This window comes from Tubulanus polymorphus, chromosome 8 (genome assembly GCF_964204645.1).
Source record: "Tubulanus polymorphus chromosome 8, tnTubPoly1.2, whole genome shotgun sequence".
Classification (NCBI taxonomy): Eukaryota; Metazoa; Nemertea; class Palaeonemertea; order Tubulaniformes; family Tubulanidae; genus Tubulanus; species Tubulanus polymorphus.
Genome location: NC_134032.1, coordinates 14,317,675 through 14,339,877, shown reverse-complemented (window position 1 = coordinate 14,339,877; position 22,203 = coordinate 14,317,675). Strand labels below are relative to the sequence as shown.

General features: G+C 37.4%; 3 protein-coding genes across 3 annotated transcripts; all 3 read right to left on the bottom strand.

Annotated features, from left to right (window-relative positions):
* Positions 1-2,995: 2,995 nt before the first annotated feature.
* On the bottom strand, positions 2,996-11,078 carry LOC141909496 (14-3-3 protein beta/alpha-1-like). The gene is made up of 6 exons (XM_074799894.1): positions 10,998-11,078; positions 8,771-9,092; positions 6,312-6,459; positions 4,323-4,486; positions 3,749-3,844; positions 2,996-3,301 (listed from the first exon to the last, which is right to left on the bottom strand). The coding sequence occupies exons 2-6, from the start codon at positions 9,074-9,076 to the stop codon at positions 3,245-3,247; spliced, it is 771 nt and encodes a 256-aa protein (XP_074655995.1). The 5' UTR covers positions 9,077-9,092; positions 10,998-11,078; the 3' UTR covers positions 2,996-3,244.
* Positions 11,079-11,517: 439 nt separating this feature from the next.
* On the bottom strand, positions 11,518-21,041 carry LOC141909495 (mRNA-capping enzyme-like). The gene is made up of 14 exons (XM_074799893.1): positions 20,944-21,041; positions 20,008-20,111; positions 19,809-19,897; positions 18,685-18,900; positions 18,192-18,295; positions 17,760-17,866; positions 17,460-17,561; positions 16,528-16,735; positions 15,772-15,936; positions 15,344-15,415; positions 14,831-14,931; positions 14,327-14,393; positions 14,092-14,221; positions 11,518-13,563 (listed from the first exon to the last, which is right to left on the bottom strand). Exons 1-14 carry the CDS (start codon positions 20,971-20,973, stop codon positions 13,397-13,399), a joined length of 1,662 nt encoding a protein of 553 aa, XP_074655994.1. The 5' UTR covers positions 20,974-21,041; the 3' UTR covers positions 11,518-13,396.
* LOC141909498 (mRNA-capping enzyme-like) lies at positions 21,013-22,182 on the bottom strand. Its single transcript, XM_074799897.1, has 3 exons — positions 22,086-22,182; positions 21,555-21,652; positions 21,013-21,183 (listed from the first exon to the last, which is right to left on the bottom strand). Exons 2-3 carry the CDS (start codon positions 21,625-21,627, stop codon positions 21,035-21,037), a joined length of 222 nt encoding a protein of 73 aa, XP_074655998.1. The 5' UTR covers positions 21,628-21,652; positions 22,086-22,182; the 3' UTR covers positions 21,013-21,034.
* Between the last annotated feature and the right edge of the window lie 21 nt (positions 22,183-22,203).

Genomic DNA, 22,203 nt, shown 5'->3' with positions numbered 1-22,203 from the left:
AATTCTTCAACCTCGATTTCCAAAACTGATGAACCTTTCACTAATAATTGTAAACATTTAACAATCGTAGAGAAGCATCAATTACCGAAAATATTTCCGCCCGTATGGGACAAAATCGTAACATCGAATTTTGATGAGTTTAGAATATGACGCTCGTTTAGAGTTCAAGGGAATATAAATTTCGATCTTAGAATTCATATTTCTTTTTTCAGATCACCCGAAAAAATAAGAAGCCGAACGAGATACGACGCGATTATAACATCAGAGTCTCTCTAAACGGAGGGCGTAAAATGACATGTATATCGATGAAAATGGTTACCAAATTATTAGACCTTGAAATGAACCATCATCGACTTCAAACATTTCTTAATTCTTCGAAAACTATCGAGACACTTAATATATCGATCGTTGAACAACCAGATGACTTTTCGAAAAAGAAACATTTTTTAAAGATTAACGTACAGCTCACGATATGATGACAGAGGGAGCCACAAGCTCCCCCTTGAACGACCGATGTTTGTCTATTTTTCGCTTATTTTGGTTTAAAGCGCCGACCAATGATTAAAACACAAAGTGCACAAATTATTATCATCTTTTTAGATTTATCGCACAAATATCTAACCGAACCGAGACACCACCTGGTGGCTGACGAGCGAACTACTATGAGACAACTTTTTTTTCAAACTAGATATAACTCTTACAACGGTTGCTATGACGACAATTGATAATTTCATCCGTACGTTTTTGCTTCGAACAAAAATCCGACCTAACGACTATTCGAGAAATTGCCCGCCGATTTTTCGAGAACTGTCGAATAATGCGAGTCACCGTGGCAACTAACATCGACACTGACGACCATTTTCGAACTGCTAACATTGTGTGAGTGAAATAATGCGAGATTTGATGCTAGGCCGAGGCACGCCAGACGGCACCGACGTCAATTAACTGAAAGAGTTTTCCCGTTTTTTTTTCTTCGAATTCTCTGAGCGCGCCCCTCTCGGGGTAGGACGACTTGCGACGGGCGCGGCCAAAATTCTAATTTCAACACGAAAGTCACAAGAGATAATTTTCGAAAAAAAAATTTAGACACTGAGAATGAGCGAGCGATTTAAGCTTTGTATGGGGTGAGGGATGAAGGCAGCGCGGGGCGAGCGGGTGGGACACACTATGATCAAAATACTCATATTTCTAATTATAATTAGCAATTGGTTAATTAATTAGTTAATTAACACGTGTGCTCGTTTGATGAGGTGAATAACATCTAAAAACAAATTCCAGCAATGATAATAATTATTATAATAATAACAATGATAATAATAATATGATGATGATAATGAGGATGATGCAGCTGACGTAATGAGATGACGATGACGATGTTTTTTTAAATGGCGACGATATTTCGATATCGTTTCGCGAATCGAAATCTCGCGTGGGTTTTCCACGCGATCAAACGACATCGACGAAACAATCGAAAATCAACAATGAATATTATCATCAATAATAATAATAAATATATATATCACATATTATAATATATATATTTATATATATATTCATATTTATTTTCAAGATGAAATGATGTATGGATGATGAGACGACCTGGCTTCAAAATACAACACTAGATGGCGCCTATTATTATGGCGGCCATCTTTCAGATATTAAGTTATTATCTAATTTGTATCTAATTCTACGACGACTACGGTTTTTACGATAATTCGCGATAATGAACTTCTTGGCCCAGTTGCTCGAAGTTTGGTTAAAAATAACCGGCGGATGGATACCATAGTAAAAATGAACTTGAAATTGTCACTACGTCAACTATCCACTGGTTAACTCTTACCAACTTTTGGGCGACTGGCCCCTGGGCGATGCAACAAGCAAGCGACGGGTGCTAGATCTTATCAACGATTCGGAGAAACTATTAGGGGTAGGGCAGATGTACTATTACTAGGCAGAATAGGCGAAGGGGTTAATCTAAACATGCTTCATACTATATATCCATATATATATGACACAGATAATCAACTACTGTGAAACAAATTACGAGACATTTTTGTAGCGAGTATGAAGGGGTTAATTCTCGCCCCAAAACAACGATGAAAGCAAATTTCAGATTTTCAACAGAAAGAAAGAAAAAACCACTTTCGTCAGAACTTTGACGATTTTCTAACTACACGGGAATTGACATTGCTTTTTTTAAAATTGATTCCCTGCAACATTATTAAGAAAATCGGAAACGGACTTTTTTCAAAATGCGAACCGCAATAAAATGAATTTACAATGAAGCTCGTGCTCTTTTCATATTATCGTGATATAATATTTTCTCTATTGCTACGGCGATTCTTTAAAATAAAACCGCACACGAATATTTCCGAAGGGATACAACGAAATCTAGGCAAAAAATCAACGTTGCCAAGTTAGTACCGAGACAAGCTTTACAATCAGTAAACGATAATAAAACTGAGAGGGAGTTATCAACTTTTTCCGCGGCAAAAACCCACAAAATTTTTATACCGTTGCGATTTAGACAAATTTACGGAAATTAGAAAATACCGACCAAACTCTGAAATATCCAAAACCGTAAAGAACTTTGTCGCGTGATTTGACTACAAATTCGTTTCCTAGATGCCGATAACGCAACAAAATTATCCCCGCCTAAAACAACGCCGAGTTGAACATATTTTAAAATTAGTTTCTAACACTATCATCGGATCAAAGATGAAGAAAGTGATACCTTCTACTTCACACACACATATATAACACATACAAAAGAATATAGAGAGAGAGAAGAGAGAGGGAGAGACTAAACATGACTTAATCAAGTCTCACATCATAATAATTATAAGTAATATCATAATACTAATCAATTATGATAGTACATGGGCATATATTAACATATACATTCATTATATTTATATATATATATATATATATATATATATATATATATATATATATATATATATATATATGTATATATATATATAATTGATTGATATCATTCTATATACGTAGCTATCGGTAAAAAACTGAGAAGCCTTTTGTCGATCGCATCACCCTGGAAACGGTCGCTATGACTACTCTCGAGGGTTGTAGTAGTTATTGTTGGTTGCCGTCGACGGCGTCACGGAGTCGGCGGGAGGCAGTGTGTTGCGTTGCCAGGGTTATGTGAATATAAATGAAAGCATTGTTGTTTGTAGTTGATGAGAAGGTTGAGCTGCACCGTATCTAAGCGACGATTATGTTAATTATCTCCTTGGTTTTCATCCTCTGCGTCCGCTGCAGTGTCAGATGTCCACAACTGTAAACAGACAGACAAACACCAAACGATATTAATCGCAGAAAACTTTATGAATAGTCAATTTAGAATTTAAACAGGGATCTTACAAGATGGGTGAATCTAAAATTCCCTGATATTTCCCAGACCTGATCAATTATCTCTTGAATAATTCATAAGATATCGTCAGTGAGGTCTGTTTCTTATCAAGAGGTTCCTGGTGTTACTCGTCACCAGCAAAAACAACAAGACACCAAAAATTCAAATTATAAGATATCCTCAGTGGGAGCTGTTTCTTATCAAGAGTTCCTGGTGGTACTCCTTTACCAACAAGAACAACGTGATACTAAAAAACTCAAATTCCCTGAATTTCAGTCAAGTTGACTTCCATGGTGGCCATATTGGTCAAAATACCGTCTAAAATCACTACGGTTGCTGTAAATGAAAAGTTGTCGTCGGATCAATACTTACGGTCAAATTATCTCTAAGTAACTGCATTATCAATGTACTATCCTTATATGAATCATCATTAAGGGTATCTAACTCTGCGATAGCTTCATCAAATGCCTAGAAATAAAGAAATATAATTAGTAAACTAGAAGAAGGGTCCAGGGACACCAGGCTGGTTTGGAAAGGGTTCAACATGACTCTACAATCAGAAAATCTGAATTGTCAAGGCTCCCTGGTTATCATATTAACCCTTTCAATGTGTCTACATCGCATATCTGAGTGACCACTTTCGACTCTTTTACAAATTCCCAGAGTTTTCCCTGATTTTTTCGTGTTAAAACACAAAATTCCGTGAATGAATCAGAGAAATTTCTAGGTTAAAGTTAAAATTCATTCATTTACCATTGAATCACGTATTGATAAAGAAACACATATTCAATAGCATCATCCAAATTCCCCATGTTTTGAAATTTTTTTTTCAAATTCCCTGATCTTTTCAACTAGATTCTTCTAATTTCCTGGGGTCAGTGGCGCCACCCCGCATATGAATCATACGATATCGACGAAATAAATCCCTCTTAAGTGTGAATCGAACCTGTTTAGCGAGTTGGCATGCGCTTTCTGGACTGCCTTCAATCTCGTAGTGGAACACAGAAAAGTTTAAAGCCAGACCTAGTCGTATTGGATGCGTCGGTGTCATATCAGCTTTAGCCATATCGAACGCCTCTTTGTACGCTTCCAATGAATCTTTGACGACCGCTACAAGAAATAATCAAAACATTCGCTTGAAATTCAACCGCGGTTTATATCATATGACATTTCAGTAATTGGTTTCAATACCGTGGTATTCAAACATTAGTCTTTCAATAATCTGTTTCTATACTGTGGTATTCAAACATTAGTCTTTCAATAATCTGTTTCTATACTGTGGTATTCAAACATTAGTCTTTCAATAATCTGTTTCTATACTGTGGTATTCAAACATTAGTCTTTCAATAATCTGTTTCTATACCGTGGTATTCAAACATTAGTCTTTCAATAATCTGTTTCTATACCGTGGTATTCAAACATTAGTCTTTCAATAATCTGTTTCTATACCGTGGTATTCAAACATTAGTCTTTCAGTAATCTGTTTCTATACCGTGGTATTCAAACATTAGTCTTTCAGTAATCTGTTTCTGTACCGTGGTATTTAAACATTAGTCTTTCAATAATCTGTTTCTATACCGTGGAATTCAAACATTAGTCTTTCGGTAAATGGTTTCTATACCATGGTATATTCAAACATTAGTCTTTCAATAATCTGTTTCTATATTGTGGTATTCAAACATTAGTCTTTCAATAATCTGTTTCTATACCGTGGTATTCAAACATTAGTCTTTCACTAATCTGTTTCTATATTGTGGTATTCAAACATTAGTCTTTCAATAATCTGTTTCTATACCGTGGTATTCAAACATTAGTCTTTCAGTAATCTGTTTCTATACCGTGGTATTCAAACATTAGTCTTTCAGTAATCTGTTTCTGTACCGTGGTATTCAAACATTAGTCTTTCAATAATCTGTTTCTATACCGTGGAATTCAAACATTAGTCTTTCGGTAAATGGTTTCTATACCATGGTATATTCAAACATTAGACTTTCAATAATCTGTTTCTATACCGTGGTATTCAAACATTAATCTTTCAATAATCTGTTTCTATACCGTGGTATTCAAACATTAGTCTTTCAATAATCTGTTTCTATACCGTGGTATTCAAACATTAGTCGTTCAATAATCTGTTTCTATATTGTGGTATTCAAACATTAGTCGTTCAATAATCTGTTTCTATACTGTGGTATTCAAACATTAGTCTTTCAATAATCTGTTTCTATACTGTGGTATTCAAACATTAGTCTTTCAATAATCTGTTTCTATACCGTGGTATTCAAACATTAGTCTTTCAATAATCTGTTTCTATACCGTGGTATTCAAACATTAGTCTTTCAATAATCTGTTTCTATATTGTGGTATTCAAACATTAGTCTTTCAATAATCTGTTTCTATACTGTGGTATTCAAACATTAGTCTTTCAATAATCTGTTTCTATACCGTGGTATTCAAACATTAGTCTTTCACTAATCTATTTCTATACCGTGGTATTCAAACATTAGTCTTTCAATAATCTGTTTCTATACCGTGGTATTCAAACATAAGTCTTTCAATAATCTGTTTCTATACTGTGGTATTCAAACATTAGTCTTTCAATAATCTGTTTCTATACTGTGGTATTCAAACATTAGTCTTTCAATAATCTGTTTCTATACTGTGGTATTCAAACATTAGTCTTTCAATAATTGGCCCCCTATAACGTGGTGTTCAAATTTTAGACTTTCAGTAAGTGACACCTTTATCGTAGTATTAAAACCTAGTCTTTCAGTAACTGGTACCATGGTATTTACTCAGTAACATTTATCTTATTATAACTTATTTTGGCCACATGCCACAAATATAATATGATTTAACCTTAGAATGTACTAACCCCCTCTATGGATGTACCCTGTGCCCTAATAAAATCACCCTGCCCCGGGACTGATGGAGTTACCTTGTTTCTGTTCGTTTCCGGCAACTTCGGCCAAATATCTGTAATAATCTCCCTTCATCTTCAAGTAAAATACTCGACTTTCTTTCTCTTGTTCAGTGGCGTCGGATCTGGACACGACTTTCGGGATTAAATACTGGCTTAACAGGTCCTGAAAAAATATCATCGCGTATTCGCAGTTTTAGTCAATTGAAGCAAAAAAACATGAAATACAGTGAATGGGAATTTAATAAACCTGGAAAAAAATTCGCCTCATTGTCACCATTGTTTTACATTAGGATAATGGCAACTCTACTAGTGTGGCAAGTGAGGATTAAGGCACCAGCACATGAGAGCATTTTGCGCTGAGCTCCGTTTGTATATAGCCCCCCCCCCCCGGCACATGAACCAAAAAATACGCTCAGGGAAGGAAGCTGTAGAAAGTGTCTTCACCTTTATTACATATCTGCACTATTAACAAGAGACTTTTTGTCATTGTGTCAAATTTTGAATATCCTAAAAATTTTCTATCCCTATTACATCTATGACAATGAATTCTGATAGATGTAGGCATGGCTGCCCCAAAACCACACGGAGACGCACCATCACCGCTGAGCAGTCTTCAGCTGGTCTTATCTGGGACCAGGCTCAACACACAGCTAACGACCAGTCCAATTGAAAGAAGTTCTTCATGGCTTTATGTCCCAGAGGGGATGAAGAGGATTAAGTAAGTTATTCACATAATCCCATATCATACGGAAATTGAGGATCGTCATGTAATAAATCGACAATTTTCTATTCTCTGATTGATACGCTAGCCGCTATCATTGCAGTTTTTGAATGCAGCACAGTGTTCGCCAACTTCCCGCACTCCACTGCGTCGAAAAATAACCAAACAAGATATTTGACGAATGACAAAATGTGCTCGAAAAAATCACCCCAAAAAGCCGAAACTGCACTGCGAACTTTGCGTCCTCATTATTTGGCTCGTGTGCGGGGCCAAGATTATCTAAAGAGCCACCAGATGTCGTATATGGTTATCGCGCCGCTACTTATCGATTTAGTTTGAATGAAGTTTTCTCATAAATTAATCAATTTTCAGTGACTCTCAAGATCAATAAGATCTATCTGAAGACGAGTTTCTAGCAGCTAGATTTGCCGCTAGGCGGCGCACTGGGCGCATTCTTTGCACTACACAACTAGACTCTGTGCTAACTCGACTCACTATTAATGAAGCTAAGTAGCTGAAAGATCGACGCACAAACAGGCAATACAAAGATATAACAGTCCTGTTTTAGGAAGCCCGAGAACCAATAATTTCTCAAATTATTTCAAGATAGCAAATGATTTACTGTCTGTCACCTACTGTATTTTGATATGCTAATGAGCAGGTGATGACGTCACTGTAACGATTTCAGGGGGCGGATTTTTCAGCATTACGCGAGCGTATGCTGAGTAAACGCTCATAAATGAAAGCAAAAACAACTTTAGTGAAAATTGTTGTTCATTTCTGAATGCGAATTCCTCACTGAACAAATAGATGCGTAATAAAGGTAGATAAACTGTTAATTAACGAAATTACGAACCAGAGAGCAGGTGTGACAGACAGTAAGGTCATTAACCCATTCTAATATTAAAACCCAGATACAGGTTTTTATCATTTTTATTCAAAGATAATGATGACATTTAATAATCAAACATAAATTGATTTTCCAGGAAAATCATTGTGAGTCACTGGAACATGTGTGTTATCTCTCTTGCGATAGTCAAGGAGGATTTTATCGGGGTTTTGACACTGTTAAAAATTCAGGTCATCCCTTCAACTGATAACCAACGAGGTCATAGTCCGGGTTAGGGCGACTTGTCTGTTAATTCTTATAACGATACTTTATATACAACATATGACAGGTTTCAAAACATAGAATATTTCGAAAGTGATATAAGTGGGCGCTCAAGAGTATTGTAAGTGCTGCTTAGTTCAATACTCAATACTCTAAAGGTTTATATGGGTTTGGTAACTAACTGACTATCACCTTGTCATAGGATTTCCAATCACAGTGAATTTCCTGACATGTATTAAGAAATGGTCTTAAGTCCTACTCAATCCTGAACCAGTTCTGAATCAATAACAGTGAACTGGTTCTAGAATTGTGGAACTTAAGTCTGGAACTGTGAAATACCATGTAATTAGGTCCAGGGGCGTCTACAGTCGTGAATTAAGGCTAAAAGTGGTCTTAAATCTGAAGACTGGTCCGTAAGTGGTTAGATTGGCTATAGAACTGAATCGGTCTTAGAATGGTCTTAAGTCTTAAGCCATGACAATGCAACCGGCCCCAGAACTGCAGTACTTCGAAGCAAACTGTGGACCTGAATCCTGGGGAACGGGGTACTTGTCCTAGGATATATACTTAAGCGATGAATCAAATGTTTTCAATCACTAGTTCGCTATCAACGCCCCCTGGTGAACTAAATCAAAAACTTACGAGAACCGTGTTGCAAATCTGTCGTAATTCGACTTCGATTTTTTGTCGGTAAGCTTTCGCCATCGCCTGTCGTTTATCGGTGCTTTCGGTCTTCTGTTCGATACTGGATATAACTCTCCACGACGACCGCCGCGCGCCGACTACGTTCTTATAAGCCACCGATAACAAGTTACGTTCTTCGTTCGACAGATCTTTGTTTTTTTCCGTCACTGATTTCATCGCCGCTGCCATGTCGTCATAGCGTTCGGCTTGTTCGGCGAATTTCGCCTTTTGCACCAAATCGTCGATTTCCTGCGTGGACGACATAATCCCACGTTTTTATCTGTAAAAAATTCAATTCAATGATTAAAGAGAGAATTCATATTTGTTTCAGGTTGATAAATATATTAGTAAATTTTGTCTGTAAGCTGTCGTGCAGCACCAAGCTGCGCAACAAGGACTAACAGTCGAAAGTGGTCTTAAATCTGAGGCCTGGTCTTACTGTTAGACTGACTCCTCTAGAAATAATGACCAGTCTAAGACAAAATGAGTTTAGACTGGTCTCGAGTTTTCTAGATTGGTTATTGAAGAAGCTATTGAGTTTAGACTGGTCTTAAGTTGTTAGATTGGTTAGAGAACTAAAATGAGCTTAGACTGGTCTTATGTTGTTAGATTGGTTTAGAACTAAAATGAGCTTAGACTGGTCTTAAGTTGTTAGATTGGTTATAGAACCAAAATGAGCTTAGACTGGTCTTGAATTGTTAGATTGGCTATAGAACCAAATTAAGAACCGATTTAAATTATTTACAATCATTAACTAAAAAAATTTTGGATTTACCAGGGCCCAGTTTCACGAAATTGTTTAAGCCTAAAACGGTTAAATTTGAATTGTTGTCCTCATTGGAAATATGAAGTTACCATAGCAATTACACCAAAAATTTTAACTGGGCCCTGGGGCTAATTGCACAGTCATGACTTAAGTCCAAAAGTGGTTTTAAATCTTAAGACTGGTCTTAAGTTGTTAGATGGCTATAGAAATAAGTTGGTCTTAACTTTGCAAACTGGCCCCTGGACTCACGGTCAAACCATTTTTATTTTCAAATAATGCCAACCAAGACACGTAAAAATCCTGAGAGTGACAGAGCAGGTATCAATAGAATTCTAATTATCACCATCAACTGGGATGGTCTAACAGCAGCAGCAGCAGCAACAGCACTGAGTCAGATTATACACAGTAAAACGTCCCAAAGAGGGATGGATGATGATGGCATCAGACTTTTACAGTACGTATGACTAATCAGCAAACCACAACCTGCACCGGTAAACACCAGCAAGGTGAAATGGTCAATTCATGGAACTTACACCTATGTGAAATTACTATAGACAGACATCAAAATCACTTTGCCCCTCCCCTAATACTCCTCAATGGAATGAAGACTATCACAAAAAAATTTTTTTGATTAAAATTTTTTTATGGATGAGGCAATTTTCTTCTTGTTTGAAGTCGCTACTCCAGTACTCGTACCTCCAATAAAAGCAAAAAGATCACGTGATCTTTCGCCCTCAAATCCACTCGAGGCTAGAGAAAGATAATTAACTGATCAGTAATTATTGTTTTATCAGTAATTATAATTTCATCTTGTTGCGCTGACTGATGAGAGAGTGATCATCAGGAGTTAATCTCCGACCAACAACGAGCAAAAAAATTCCTCCTTATTTATTTCATTAATGAGTAATGCGTGAAAAATACACAACAAACATCATTGGTTTGCAGTGGCTACAGCAGCATCATCTCCTGCTGCAGCATCATCATCATCATCATCAGTACTGCTGCTGCTGCAGTGCTGTGCGTGATGCGTGTATGTATGTATAATATTAATGGCTGAATTACTCACTTGCCACTGGCACTACCACCTGAACTCGATCTATCTGAGCTAATTTGTCAAATTAAACAGTAGTACATCAGTTCTAAATTATCAACTGACGATTGAGATGCGATTTCAAACGTTTAGAAGATGGTTAGGCTTCAAAATCTGTGTGAAAACGGGGTGACTATTTCAGCCGGGCTCGTATAAAATAGCGCCGGCGATTCATGGGCGGGGAAAAATCGATTACGTCCGCGATAGAGATCGATTCAAACCCGGTTTAAAACGAGTTTTAAATCCGATTCAAGCGACTAATCGACCCCGCACCCTCTAGACTGACCCGTTAGAAATATCGGTAGGAAAAACGAATTGGAAATACTCACAGTATGACGAGAAATACGCGACCGAATTGACGGGGATTAAGCCGCAGATTCCGTGTAAGTGTTCGATCAACGATGACGTAATTAACTACCACAATTCAACATCCGCTTAATCGCGCGAATCAGATTCACATCCTCGCCTGCCAGGGCCTCACCTACTCTACAGTGCAGGCGGGTCGAAAGGATAGCTCCGTCGTGCGGAGCGCCGGGTTAGCCCGGCCAAAGCCGAATGTTTTTGATACAAGCGTCATGGGCGTTTGTGAGAACAGAGATGGGCGCACAGAATTTATTTTTCTGGAAATGGTCCTAGATCCGCAATGAAATAAACTTAGAAATTTTTTTGTAAAATCTTATGTAGCTCACAAGGCTGGCATTTCCAAATTTTTTTTTTGAAATTTTGAAAAGAAATTTTTTTCCCCATACTAAAATTGGTATTGTTGCAAATGCAAATTCTTCCTCAAATTAACAAAGGTAGCTCAAAATTTCATCATTATAATAATTTATATCATTTTATTTTCATCATTCATTTATTTACAAAATATCTTTTATACAAAAAATTGGTTTCATTTCGAAATCTATTTTTTTCTACTACGATATTGACATGATTCCGCAACAAATAAATAAAATCGCTGCCGCAAAAAACAACTGAAACTTCCTGGTAAATAATCAATACTCAGCGAAATAACCATTATTCCACAAATGGCGACAGCACTGACAGGAATTTTTACACAAAATGTAGTAATGGTTATTCATAAATCGTTAATGGCACACAAATATTTCAGATACAGTAAAAACAGGCTTAGTCCGGATTATCAGGCACCGATGAATTTCTTCAGTTCACCAGAAATCAAAAGTCTAATTAAAACTAACTTTTTTAAATGAAAAATTCATCTAGATTTTGATACAGGGGTCATTCATTTATCAGGTTTGCATTGCCATTGAGCATTGGGGGAGGGGGTCAGCGTATTTCGTAGGGGAGGAGGGTTGAAAAATATTGTGCGTATGAATGATCCCACAGTAGACTGCTCACTTGCCACAGCGTCAATTGCATCTAATTATCGCGTGCCCGGATCAAGCTTACCACAGAACCGATCACCTTTAATATCTTTAGTCTCCTGATGAAAGTATAAAAAATATTCAAAAATATTTGATGACAACCAGGAATTCACAGCGATAATTCAGATTCGATGCACAAGCAAGCACTGAGTAAGCCTCTGAAAATCTGAAAACTAGTTCCAGTTCCATTGTCTTTAATGGTGTGCGTTATTCCACACGCAATTCCAAGAAATGCGGCCAACACAATGTAAAATATGGATCGAGACCTAAACAAACCGATGGTTGCGCATAGATCGAATAACTTTCATAGTATAGTACTTAAATAGCCACTGGTCCGAGGGACTTCTAGAAATAAAGAATCTACTGGCCCGACCAGAAATTTATACCCTCGGGCCAGCGCTTAAATCGCACCCGTACCCTGCTTCGAAGATTTTACCCTCGACTTATTCTGATTGTTGACTCCAAACTTGCGTTTAACACGGATCTGAATTAAGCATGTTTTTACTGTACTACGAGAAAACATGATCAACTCTTAATTTCGACCTCTGATAAAAATATACATGGCCTGAAGTATTTTCACATACGTCCCACGCAAAAAAAGATTGCGATAAAAACGGTTTGAATGGTTTAAAATGTTTAGCAGGCTTTGATTCAACGATCACTTCACAAAAATGGGTGATCTAATTCTATGAATGTGAATGATTCTCTTTCAGTTGGTTAGTACCTACTCGACCCCAGCACGCCCCGGCCGCCCGACCTCCTCCATATAGTCACAATAATACAGTTATACATTTAACACTATAAACATAATACCACTATGTAGTACACAACAGGGGTAATAAAACAAGTCTTTTAGGGCAAATAACTAAGAAAAGAGCATTCTAACAGCAGGCACCCTTCTAAGAAGAAAAAAGTCCCCTTTCAAAGAGTTTTTTGAGAAACTTTAGCAAAATTGGGACTTCGTTTTTTAAGATAGTGTCCTTTCAAGAATTTTTCCCAAAAAAAAAAACATTTTTGATAGTCATACTTTTTTTATAAGAAAATAGTCTTCTTTTGCGGAATATTTTGACAAAAGTGCACCTTTGTTTTACATAAAGTGTCCTTCGGGTATTTCTTAGTAGAACTTAAAATGGTTCGGCGTAAAGCTTGATATCCCCCTGAATAAAATGCATTTATCCTAAGTAAATCCAACAATCAGTCTTTGCTGTTTCATAAATCCTTAAATCCAGATGATGTTTAGTGCAATTTTATTGTTTGCTATCGAATAATTCCACTATTCGGGTTTCGAATTAATCCAGTTTTTGTAAAACGGCTTGACTAGTCCGCGTTTTAAGAAAGTACGTGGTTTAGTGATGCCCGGGCGGCGGTGGCGGCATTAATTCACGATCCGATCGAGTATGACTTGGCCCGGCTCCGTGACTGGAGTTCGTCGTCGCCGGCATCCAACGTTCATTCGAAATCAGCGTGAACAAAATGTCTTTCGTAACGGGATTCTTAATACTTTGACACACACCTGAAACAACAAGCAAAACGCTAAAATTTTCCTGTTCATGCGAGTTTCCGGTAAAATTCTTAACTCTTTCAGTGTGTCTACACCGCAGTGCAGTGTATGAATCGGTGATGGATTTTGCTAGTACACCGCACTGCGACTAACTAACAATACACTGCGCTGCGGTGTAGACACACTATAGTGCTATTCCCGTTATTCAACACACTAGGGTGGAATTTCTCAAAATATTCAAATTATCTCCAGCACTATAAGGTATCAATTAGTCAGCACTGAAAGGGTTAAAAAGGTTCGAGACAAGAATGTAAGTATGTCAGATTGGCCATCGAACTAACTTGGTCTTAGAATAGTCTTCATTCGAATGCCAAATACGTTATGATGCCATATTTTTTTGGTCCTGATGATCGCATAAAAAGGGGCTCTGACTGTACGCAGTAAATGATTTCTGTGAAATACACTCGACCCATAGCGGTATTGTAGGTGACAATGAGAGGGAGAGTAGTTAAAGAGAGAGAGCAGGTATGACACACTGACCCATGGCGGTATTGTATCCATTTGGGAATGATTTATCCGTCCTTTGTCTCATGAATTTCCATTGATTGCTACTGGCGTCCCAGTAACATTCGATGATTTTGTTGTCGAATTCGCGAAGTTCTTTCGTCACCTGAAAGTTAAAATTGTACTCAGACTTAACTAAATCAGAGTTCACTTTAACTCAGTGGAACTGGATCTTTATATTTCTAAGATTTCTTATCTAGAGGCAACATACCTTTATTTGCGAAAATGGTCGATCCAAACTTCCAACCATTAAATAACCCTTAGTCTCGGGTAACATACTGTAAATAAACAAATTATATCCGGCTTATGACATCAAAGTTCCCGAATGAAATGACAGATCTGTTGAACCTTCCATAAAAGGTGGCAGCCTCCATAAATCCGCCTATGAAATCATTGATTTGCTTGGACCCAGTTCTATAGGTATTACTGTAGTTAGAGTCAAAGTCGAGAAATAAATCCCCCTATGACATCATCAAATCATCTGTTCATAATTTGATTTCAAGCTCTTTCAGAAAAGATGGCAGCCTCCAAAAATCCCCCTATGACATCATTGAATAGACACATAAAGAGATCTCTTTATGTATTTTTGTATTACTGTAGTTAGTGTCAAAGTCGTACATTTAAAAATGTTTTTGTAACCGAAGAGTCAAAACTCATAACTGTGAAAACCAGATCAAGATTTTTAATGAAAATACATGAATATTTCCTCACTTACCCCGGGTGAGTTTCACGGCGTATTTGAAGTTTAAAATCGACTGAATTTAATCCTGGCGGTTTCCATTTTAATACAGCTGAACACCGACCACATTTATACGCCTACAAAAAAATCAAAACTGAACATCTATCTTTCTTTGTTATACACGTACATTGTAGAGATTTAGAGTCCCTCTTTCAGCTCAAAGATAAGACAGGTTTCGATTGATCTCTACCGATGGTGGAATTCTCTTCTGGGGCGACTGTACCTATTCGGGAATTCTGTAAACCTGATTGAAGCGGCCGCCAGTAGAGATTATACAATCCGCGAATCGTGATATTCCTAAACCGTTCAAATCTGAATTTAAACTTGAACTTGAACTTGAAGTTTTAGATGTTTGGGGCCTTGACGGGTCTGTTCATCATTCCGAATTTGTAGCTTCGTTAATCTTATGCGGCATGCGTGGCTCTAATGTTTGTGCCAAAAACTTATATAACCAATGCATAAGTTTAGGACTGGCAGGTTTATACTTACATCAGGAACTGGTTGGAATATTAATCCATCCACTTCATGACTGACTTGTTTAGAAAAATTTCCTTCCAATAACTGAAAATTGGAAAAAAATGTTCATCTTCAATTTATTCATAGCGGGTTTTTAGGTTTTTTCTGATATCATCAAACTTTTTCTGATTCAATGATTTTTCAGATTAATATTTTTTTTTAACACCCTCAACCCGCTAAGCGCCACGCAGGGCATAATAAGTGGGTTTGACGTTTCTTTTTTTCAATGGAGGAGAGACCAGAGAAGAACCTTCGACCAAGAAACTCTGTCGCCACCAGGGTTTCAACCCATAAACCCTGGATTGACGAGACCAATGACCGGTGGCTTAAACCACTCGGCCACTGCGCCTCTCTTTTTAGATCAGTGACCACCCTGATCGTAACTAAATATTCATGCTTACTGCTTTTGATTGCGTAACATCGAAGAACGGTTTTGCTCTGATGCTGAATGTTTCTGAATATTTGTCTAATTTCCCTTGTTCGATCGCCATGTGACGAGTTGATATGATCTCTTTAGTTATGCACAGCAGACGACGATCAAAGTCTGTTCCACCGACGTTGATACCCTGACGAAAAAAAGAATGAAACTCATGGCATCATGTTAGGGGTCATTCTAAGCTAAACATCAAAACTGATCTAAAAAACCTGGCTTCACAATCAAAGCTGATCTATAAAACCTGACTTCACAATCGAAACTGATCTATAAAACCTGACTTCACAATCAAAACTGATCTATAAAACCTGGCTTCACAATCAAAACTGATCTATAAAACCTGGCTTCACAATCAAAACTGATCTATAAAACCTGGCTTCACAATCAAAACTGATCTATAAAACCTGACTTCACAATCAAAACTGATCTATAAAACCTGACTTCACAATCAAAACTGATCTATAAAACCAGCTCCAGGATGAAGTTTCGCAAAAAGCTGAAGTTCATTTAATTTCTATGTGGTTTCTGAGGACAACAATTCAAATTTAACCTTCTATTTAGTATTCGCAAACATTTTTGTGAAACTGAACCCACAGTTTGATTAAGTGGATAAAACCTGCAACGTAACACATTTCGATGTAGTCTGAATACCAGTCGTTGTTACGGGTTCCCTACAACTGGGGAACAATGGCACAATGTACTAGACTAATCTTGATGATCTTACCTCAAACGTGACGATGTCGTAGATTAAAAATCGCGGCACTTTTTTCCCGTTGTCGTTGTCGATGATCATCTCGCCATCTATGAGCGTGTTTTGTAGATGTTTATGAAGATCTTTCCGTCGTGGAAACGTTAAATTCGGCACGTGGAAAACGGCGTTGTCTCGGTCGATCATGTAATTATTACGAGCTCCATCTATCAACATCATGTATCTACGACAACGAATGCAGAAAAAAAATTGAAACATTTTTTTCATCACGGTCATGTGACATCGGGATAACCGAAATTTGGGTAGTTTATATGGAATATGATTGATGCATTTGAATTTTAGTGCATGCTGAAACTAATCTGCTGCCTGGACCCTTCATACACCCTTCAGCCTGCATCACAGGCTGAAGGGTGTAGGGATCCAGAGCTAATTTTGAAGAACTTGTTTCACTTCCCAAAAGAGCATTTTGATGTCCCAAAAGGCAATACTAACTCACTCAGGCCATACCCTCAATTATTGTCACTTGTAGAACCCTTAAATCATTTAAGGCATTTTTACAAGCGCTAATTTTGCTCATCAAACCATACACCCTCAGCTGTTCCATAGTGACAATAATTGTCACTTGTTGTAGGGACCCCTCAAATCATTTAAGGCATTTTTACGAAGTTTTGCGATCAATTTCACAAACGTGATTTTTCGATCGATTTTTGCATCAGACATCGGATATTTTATCAGCTCACTTTCAAAAATTCACATTGCAGCAGTGATTCCACGATTGATACGGTCTAGTCAGTAACCTGACTGTGGTTTAGTTTCACGATCGGATATTTTCACAAACCAAAAGTATTTAAGTTGGCATAAGCTCATCCGATTATAAAAAGCTTAACACCAACGATTAGGTAACTAACTAGATACGGTCTATACAAGGTGAAGGTTAAACGTCTAACCTGACTCCGTCTGCTTTCCAACTGACTTTGTACGCTTTCTGTTTGAGGAATTCGATATTACTGAGATCCATAGAGACGGGCTGAGATCCGGGAAATCCATTGCTGTTTTTAAAACAAGAATTTTTCCAATGACACAAATTCCAAGTAAAACAGGTATTTGTTTGAATTTTGGAAATTCCTAAGTTATTTTAGTTACGCACAAAAAACGTGTACTAAAAAATTGGTATTTTCAGCAGGTATCTACAAATGATTGCAGAAATTTATGTATCAAATTTTTTGAGCTAATAAAAAGTGTTAAACCTTTTCCAGCTGCATAATTTCTGACATTTCTTTTGTATATCGCCGAGTAGGGGCTGTTTGGTTACGGTTTCTACTCCCTCCACTTCCCCGTCCATAAATAACGCATCCTGTGGAGTAAATAAGAAGAATACAGTTTCTCACTCGAAAAATTCCGACCACTACTGAAGATAAACTAGAATGACGCCTTGCGGCCTTAAATACCCCCTGCAACACACTCTCCCCAACTTTGTAAGAATTGAAGTCGAACACATATAAACCTGTCTTAAATCTCACATCAAGTTTCATTGATATCCATCATACTCAAGGCTGTATCGCGCCAAACAAGAAATTCAAGATGGCTGCCCTGGTGGCCATATCTGATGGCCGATGACCTCTATTTTCGTTCCGGGGTAATTATGTACCGTTGACTTTTTTTTTACAAATACAATATACCTTTTTTACGATTTCTTGTCTTCGTCGTTTGTTCGGGGGGCCGTCTCCGAGGTCGTTTGTATCGTTAAGGGAGTTGCCATCGTCGTCCAAACCATCTTCACTTTCTACAAAGTTATGGGGAAGACAACAGATGAGATTCTAGAAACTTCTACTAACTTGAAATTTCAGCAAATACTGAATAAAAACAGCTGAAAATAATCATAACTTGTAGAACTGGACTCTTTTCTACAGTTCATTGAAGTTACTTCAATTTGAAATGAACTGAATTCTAACTAAACAGAGAGTCAAACTAAAAAGCAACTATGAAATCAGCTCTATATAAGTGTGCAACTTGGTTCCAAACTGTGGAACTGGGTTCAAAACTCTAGAACTGGGTGCAGAACTGTGCAACTTGATCCAGAACTGTGGAACAGGGCTCAGAACTGTGGAACTGGCTTCAGAACTGTGGAACTATGTACTTATAATATGAATATTAATTTCACTCAAAACATACCGAGACACCAATCTGGTAAAGGTGGAGCAGACGGAGTTTCCTCGGGGTCGCCATAACGACGGTATAACTCCTCTAAATAGTCCTGTTTATAAATGCCAGGTGGACGAGCTTTACGATACATATCAACGGCCGCGTCAACGCTCCAGTTCTGTTTCTCCACGAGATACGCAACGATCAGGAAACCAGTCCGATTAAATCCGTGCGTACAGTGTACTCCTGAAACGAAAGCGGGAACCAGTCCGTGATGATGAAATAACGTACGATAAATTTGATGAATTCAGCCTGTTTATATTTATTAGATTTTCTTTTTACAAAAATAGATTTTCCAACCGGGAAAGAAATGGATTCAGTTTAGTTCATTTCAAACAGGAGGGCCCCCCTCCTGTTTGAAGTGAACTGAAGTTGTCCCTGTTTGAAGTTAGGGAGAAAAGTGCGGCAGATACTATTTTCTTACATATTGACCTGGAGCGGAGTTGGTAGTGGGTTGTTCGTTTCATTTTGTCCATGGTTTTATGTAATGTAATGTAATTGATTTTCATCATCCAAGATTATTGAAAAATATAGGAGTTCACATAGTTTTTACATAAAAAAGGTGAGGGACACAGTGCAAGCCTAGAGATGTACTTATAATTATGGTACTAAGACTCTGTACGGTACAGAGCTCAATAGATTCTTGTTTGTCCCGACAAGAAACAATAAATTTCTGATCTCACTATTCTATTAGGATAAAAAAAATTGATACCTTGTTTCTCCGCTCTGCTGAGCTTAACTGTTGACCCGGCCGGCCGCCTATCTACCCTATACATTACTTTTTTTTTAAATCGTGATCAATTTTACCATAACAGACCCGGCCGCTATAGAAATGAACTGTTTATAAATTTTATCATATTTTACAAAAATTAGCCGGCCGCTGCGGAGAAACAAGGTATCATTTTTGTTTAGCCTTAGTGGTGGTTTATGATACATAAAAATTATTCCTTTTTGCCGACAACATTCAGCTGGGACAGATTTTGGCAGTCCAATTTGGTATTAGGCAGGACAACTAGATCTTTTTTGGGGATATTTTTTCAGTGGATTCTTGATTAGAAACTTAAACGAAACTGGGGTAACCATCAATAACTCACCGATGACGTGGAGAGGTTTTTGACGAATGAAATGATCGCAGATGCTTATAAAAGTGTTTGTCTGATCCTGCGAGGGGGTTTCACCATGTCTGAAATATCATAATCATTTCGAAGTAGAATTTCGACGATAAAATTGACCGATTTTGAGGATTTCTCCGCGATGAAAAAAAAAAAACGAGTAAATAAAATGGCGACTCACCCGCGACATTGTAATTTCAGGTATTTACAGTCGTACGCCTCGAGGGTTGATTTATCGTAGAAACGAGTCGTATTCGTTAAATCGATCACTAATCCGAGGTTCACCTGAAAAAAAAATGGATGAAAAACTTTCGTCCTCTTTTTTTCCCAAAACATTGAGTTAATCGTCGACCCGGACCCAGTTCCACAGTCATGAGTTAGAGTTAACTCTGAGTTAAAGTAAGTTCATTTTCAATGTTTTAACCCAGGGTAAAATCTTAACTCAGAGATAGAAAACGGCTGCATTTTACCAAAAGAATTGGGCATTTTGCCAAAATTAAATGTTTTAAGCAACTTTAAAAGCATTTTCTGTTTAGAAGTTTTTGAAGGTAGCAAGGAGTTGTAGGGACCCGGTTTTCAGCACTTTCAGGATTTCACTGTCCTAAATGTGTTCAAAAATAAGCACTTTTCAGACTTAGACAAACGTGCTGCATGCCCAGAGGCCAGTTCCATAGTCGAGACTTAAGCCCGAAAGTGGTCTTAAATCTTAAGACTGGTCTTAAATTGTTAGATTGGCTATAGAACTAAGATAGTTTAAGACTGGTCTTAACCCTTTCAGTGCTGACTAATTAATACCCTATAGTGCTGGAGAAAATTTGAAAATTCTAAAAAATTCCACCCTAGTGTGTTGAACAATGGGAATACCACTATAGTGCGTCTACACCGCAGTGCGGTGTATCGTTAGTTACTAGTATTTCACTATGTTTGACACTTTCTGCCATTTTTCAATAGAGATAATTACTAATTACTAATTACATCAATACACCGCAGTGCGGTGTACTAGCAAAATCCATCAATGATTTAAACACCGCACTGCGGTGTAGACGCACTGAAAGGGTTAAGTCTTAGCCATGACTATGGAACCGGCTTCTGAAAAACAATGTTTGCCCTTCCTTACCTTGTACATTTTGCTGGATAACATCAACATTTCGAGATTCCAACGATTTGATTCGGGCACTTCACCGTCATATCGCCCATCCAGCAAAGTTTTAAACGGTAGAACGGTAACAATGTTTGCCCTTCCTTACCTTGTACATTTTGCTGGATAACATCAACATTTCGAGATTCCAACGATTTGATTCGGGCACTTCACCGTCATATCGCCCATCCAGCAAAGTTTTAAACGGTAGAAATTTATCTAAAAAATTCATCGCGCACAAAATATAAATTAGCCTCGAAAATAGTTTCCTACAAGTAGTTTATAGAGATGACTATTATGACTATGATGAAAAGTTGAAATGAATTACATTACTTTTACGGCAATCTGAAAGATGACTATTAGGATAGAGTCAAAACATTGACATTAACAAAAAAACATAATTTCAGGCTTTATTTTTCTATATTTTTCTAGTGAGATTTATTAACAATACCAAACATAGTCTGAATACCAGTCGTTGTTACGGTTCCCTGGAACAACGGCTAGGTACTGGACTACACAAAACAGACTCAAAGCATTTCATCAATGGTTATCGATCAAAGGGAAATTAATTTGGTGACACTTAAACTTACTGTTTATAATGGATCCTTTACGAGGGCAGTTCAACCATCGGGGTGGGATTTTATTAAACTGTTTCCCGGCCATGTTTGTTTATTAGCATCCAGTAATTCTACAGAAGAAAAAAGTATATTAAAATCATCTGAATCTGCTAACTTGAAAATCCCTTTTTTCACTTTTTGATATTTCAAACATTCATTCCTTTGACAAAGGGGTCAAAAAATTAAAACTTTTAAGAAATTTAGCATCATTTTGATATTTGGACAATCTTTCTTATCTTTGGGTTTCAAAATACAGTGCAGTTAGTGCAGCATAAATTTAGTCAAACACAAAAAGTTCAACATACGAAATCGTTTCCCTAATGTTTTTGGTTCCAAACTACGACTTAGACTAAGATGCAGCAGCATCGCCTGAGAGGTAACTCTGGCAAGTGAGGCTGTGCTGCGTATTTTCCTCGTTCAAACGTTAATTACAACGAACTAACGGGGAAAACCCGATAGATTTTAACATCTTTCGAATCATCTCAATTAAATCTTAGAACTCACCAGAAAAATATCGATTTAAGCCCAAATCTAAACGCGCCAGGAGCCAGAATATGTTCACAATGTTCCCATTTCAAGCATCAGTTTCACTTTGGCCGCCATGACAGTATTCCCTAAATCC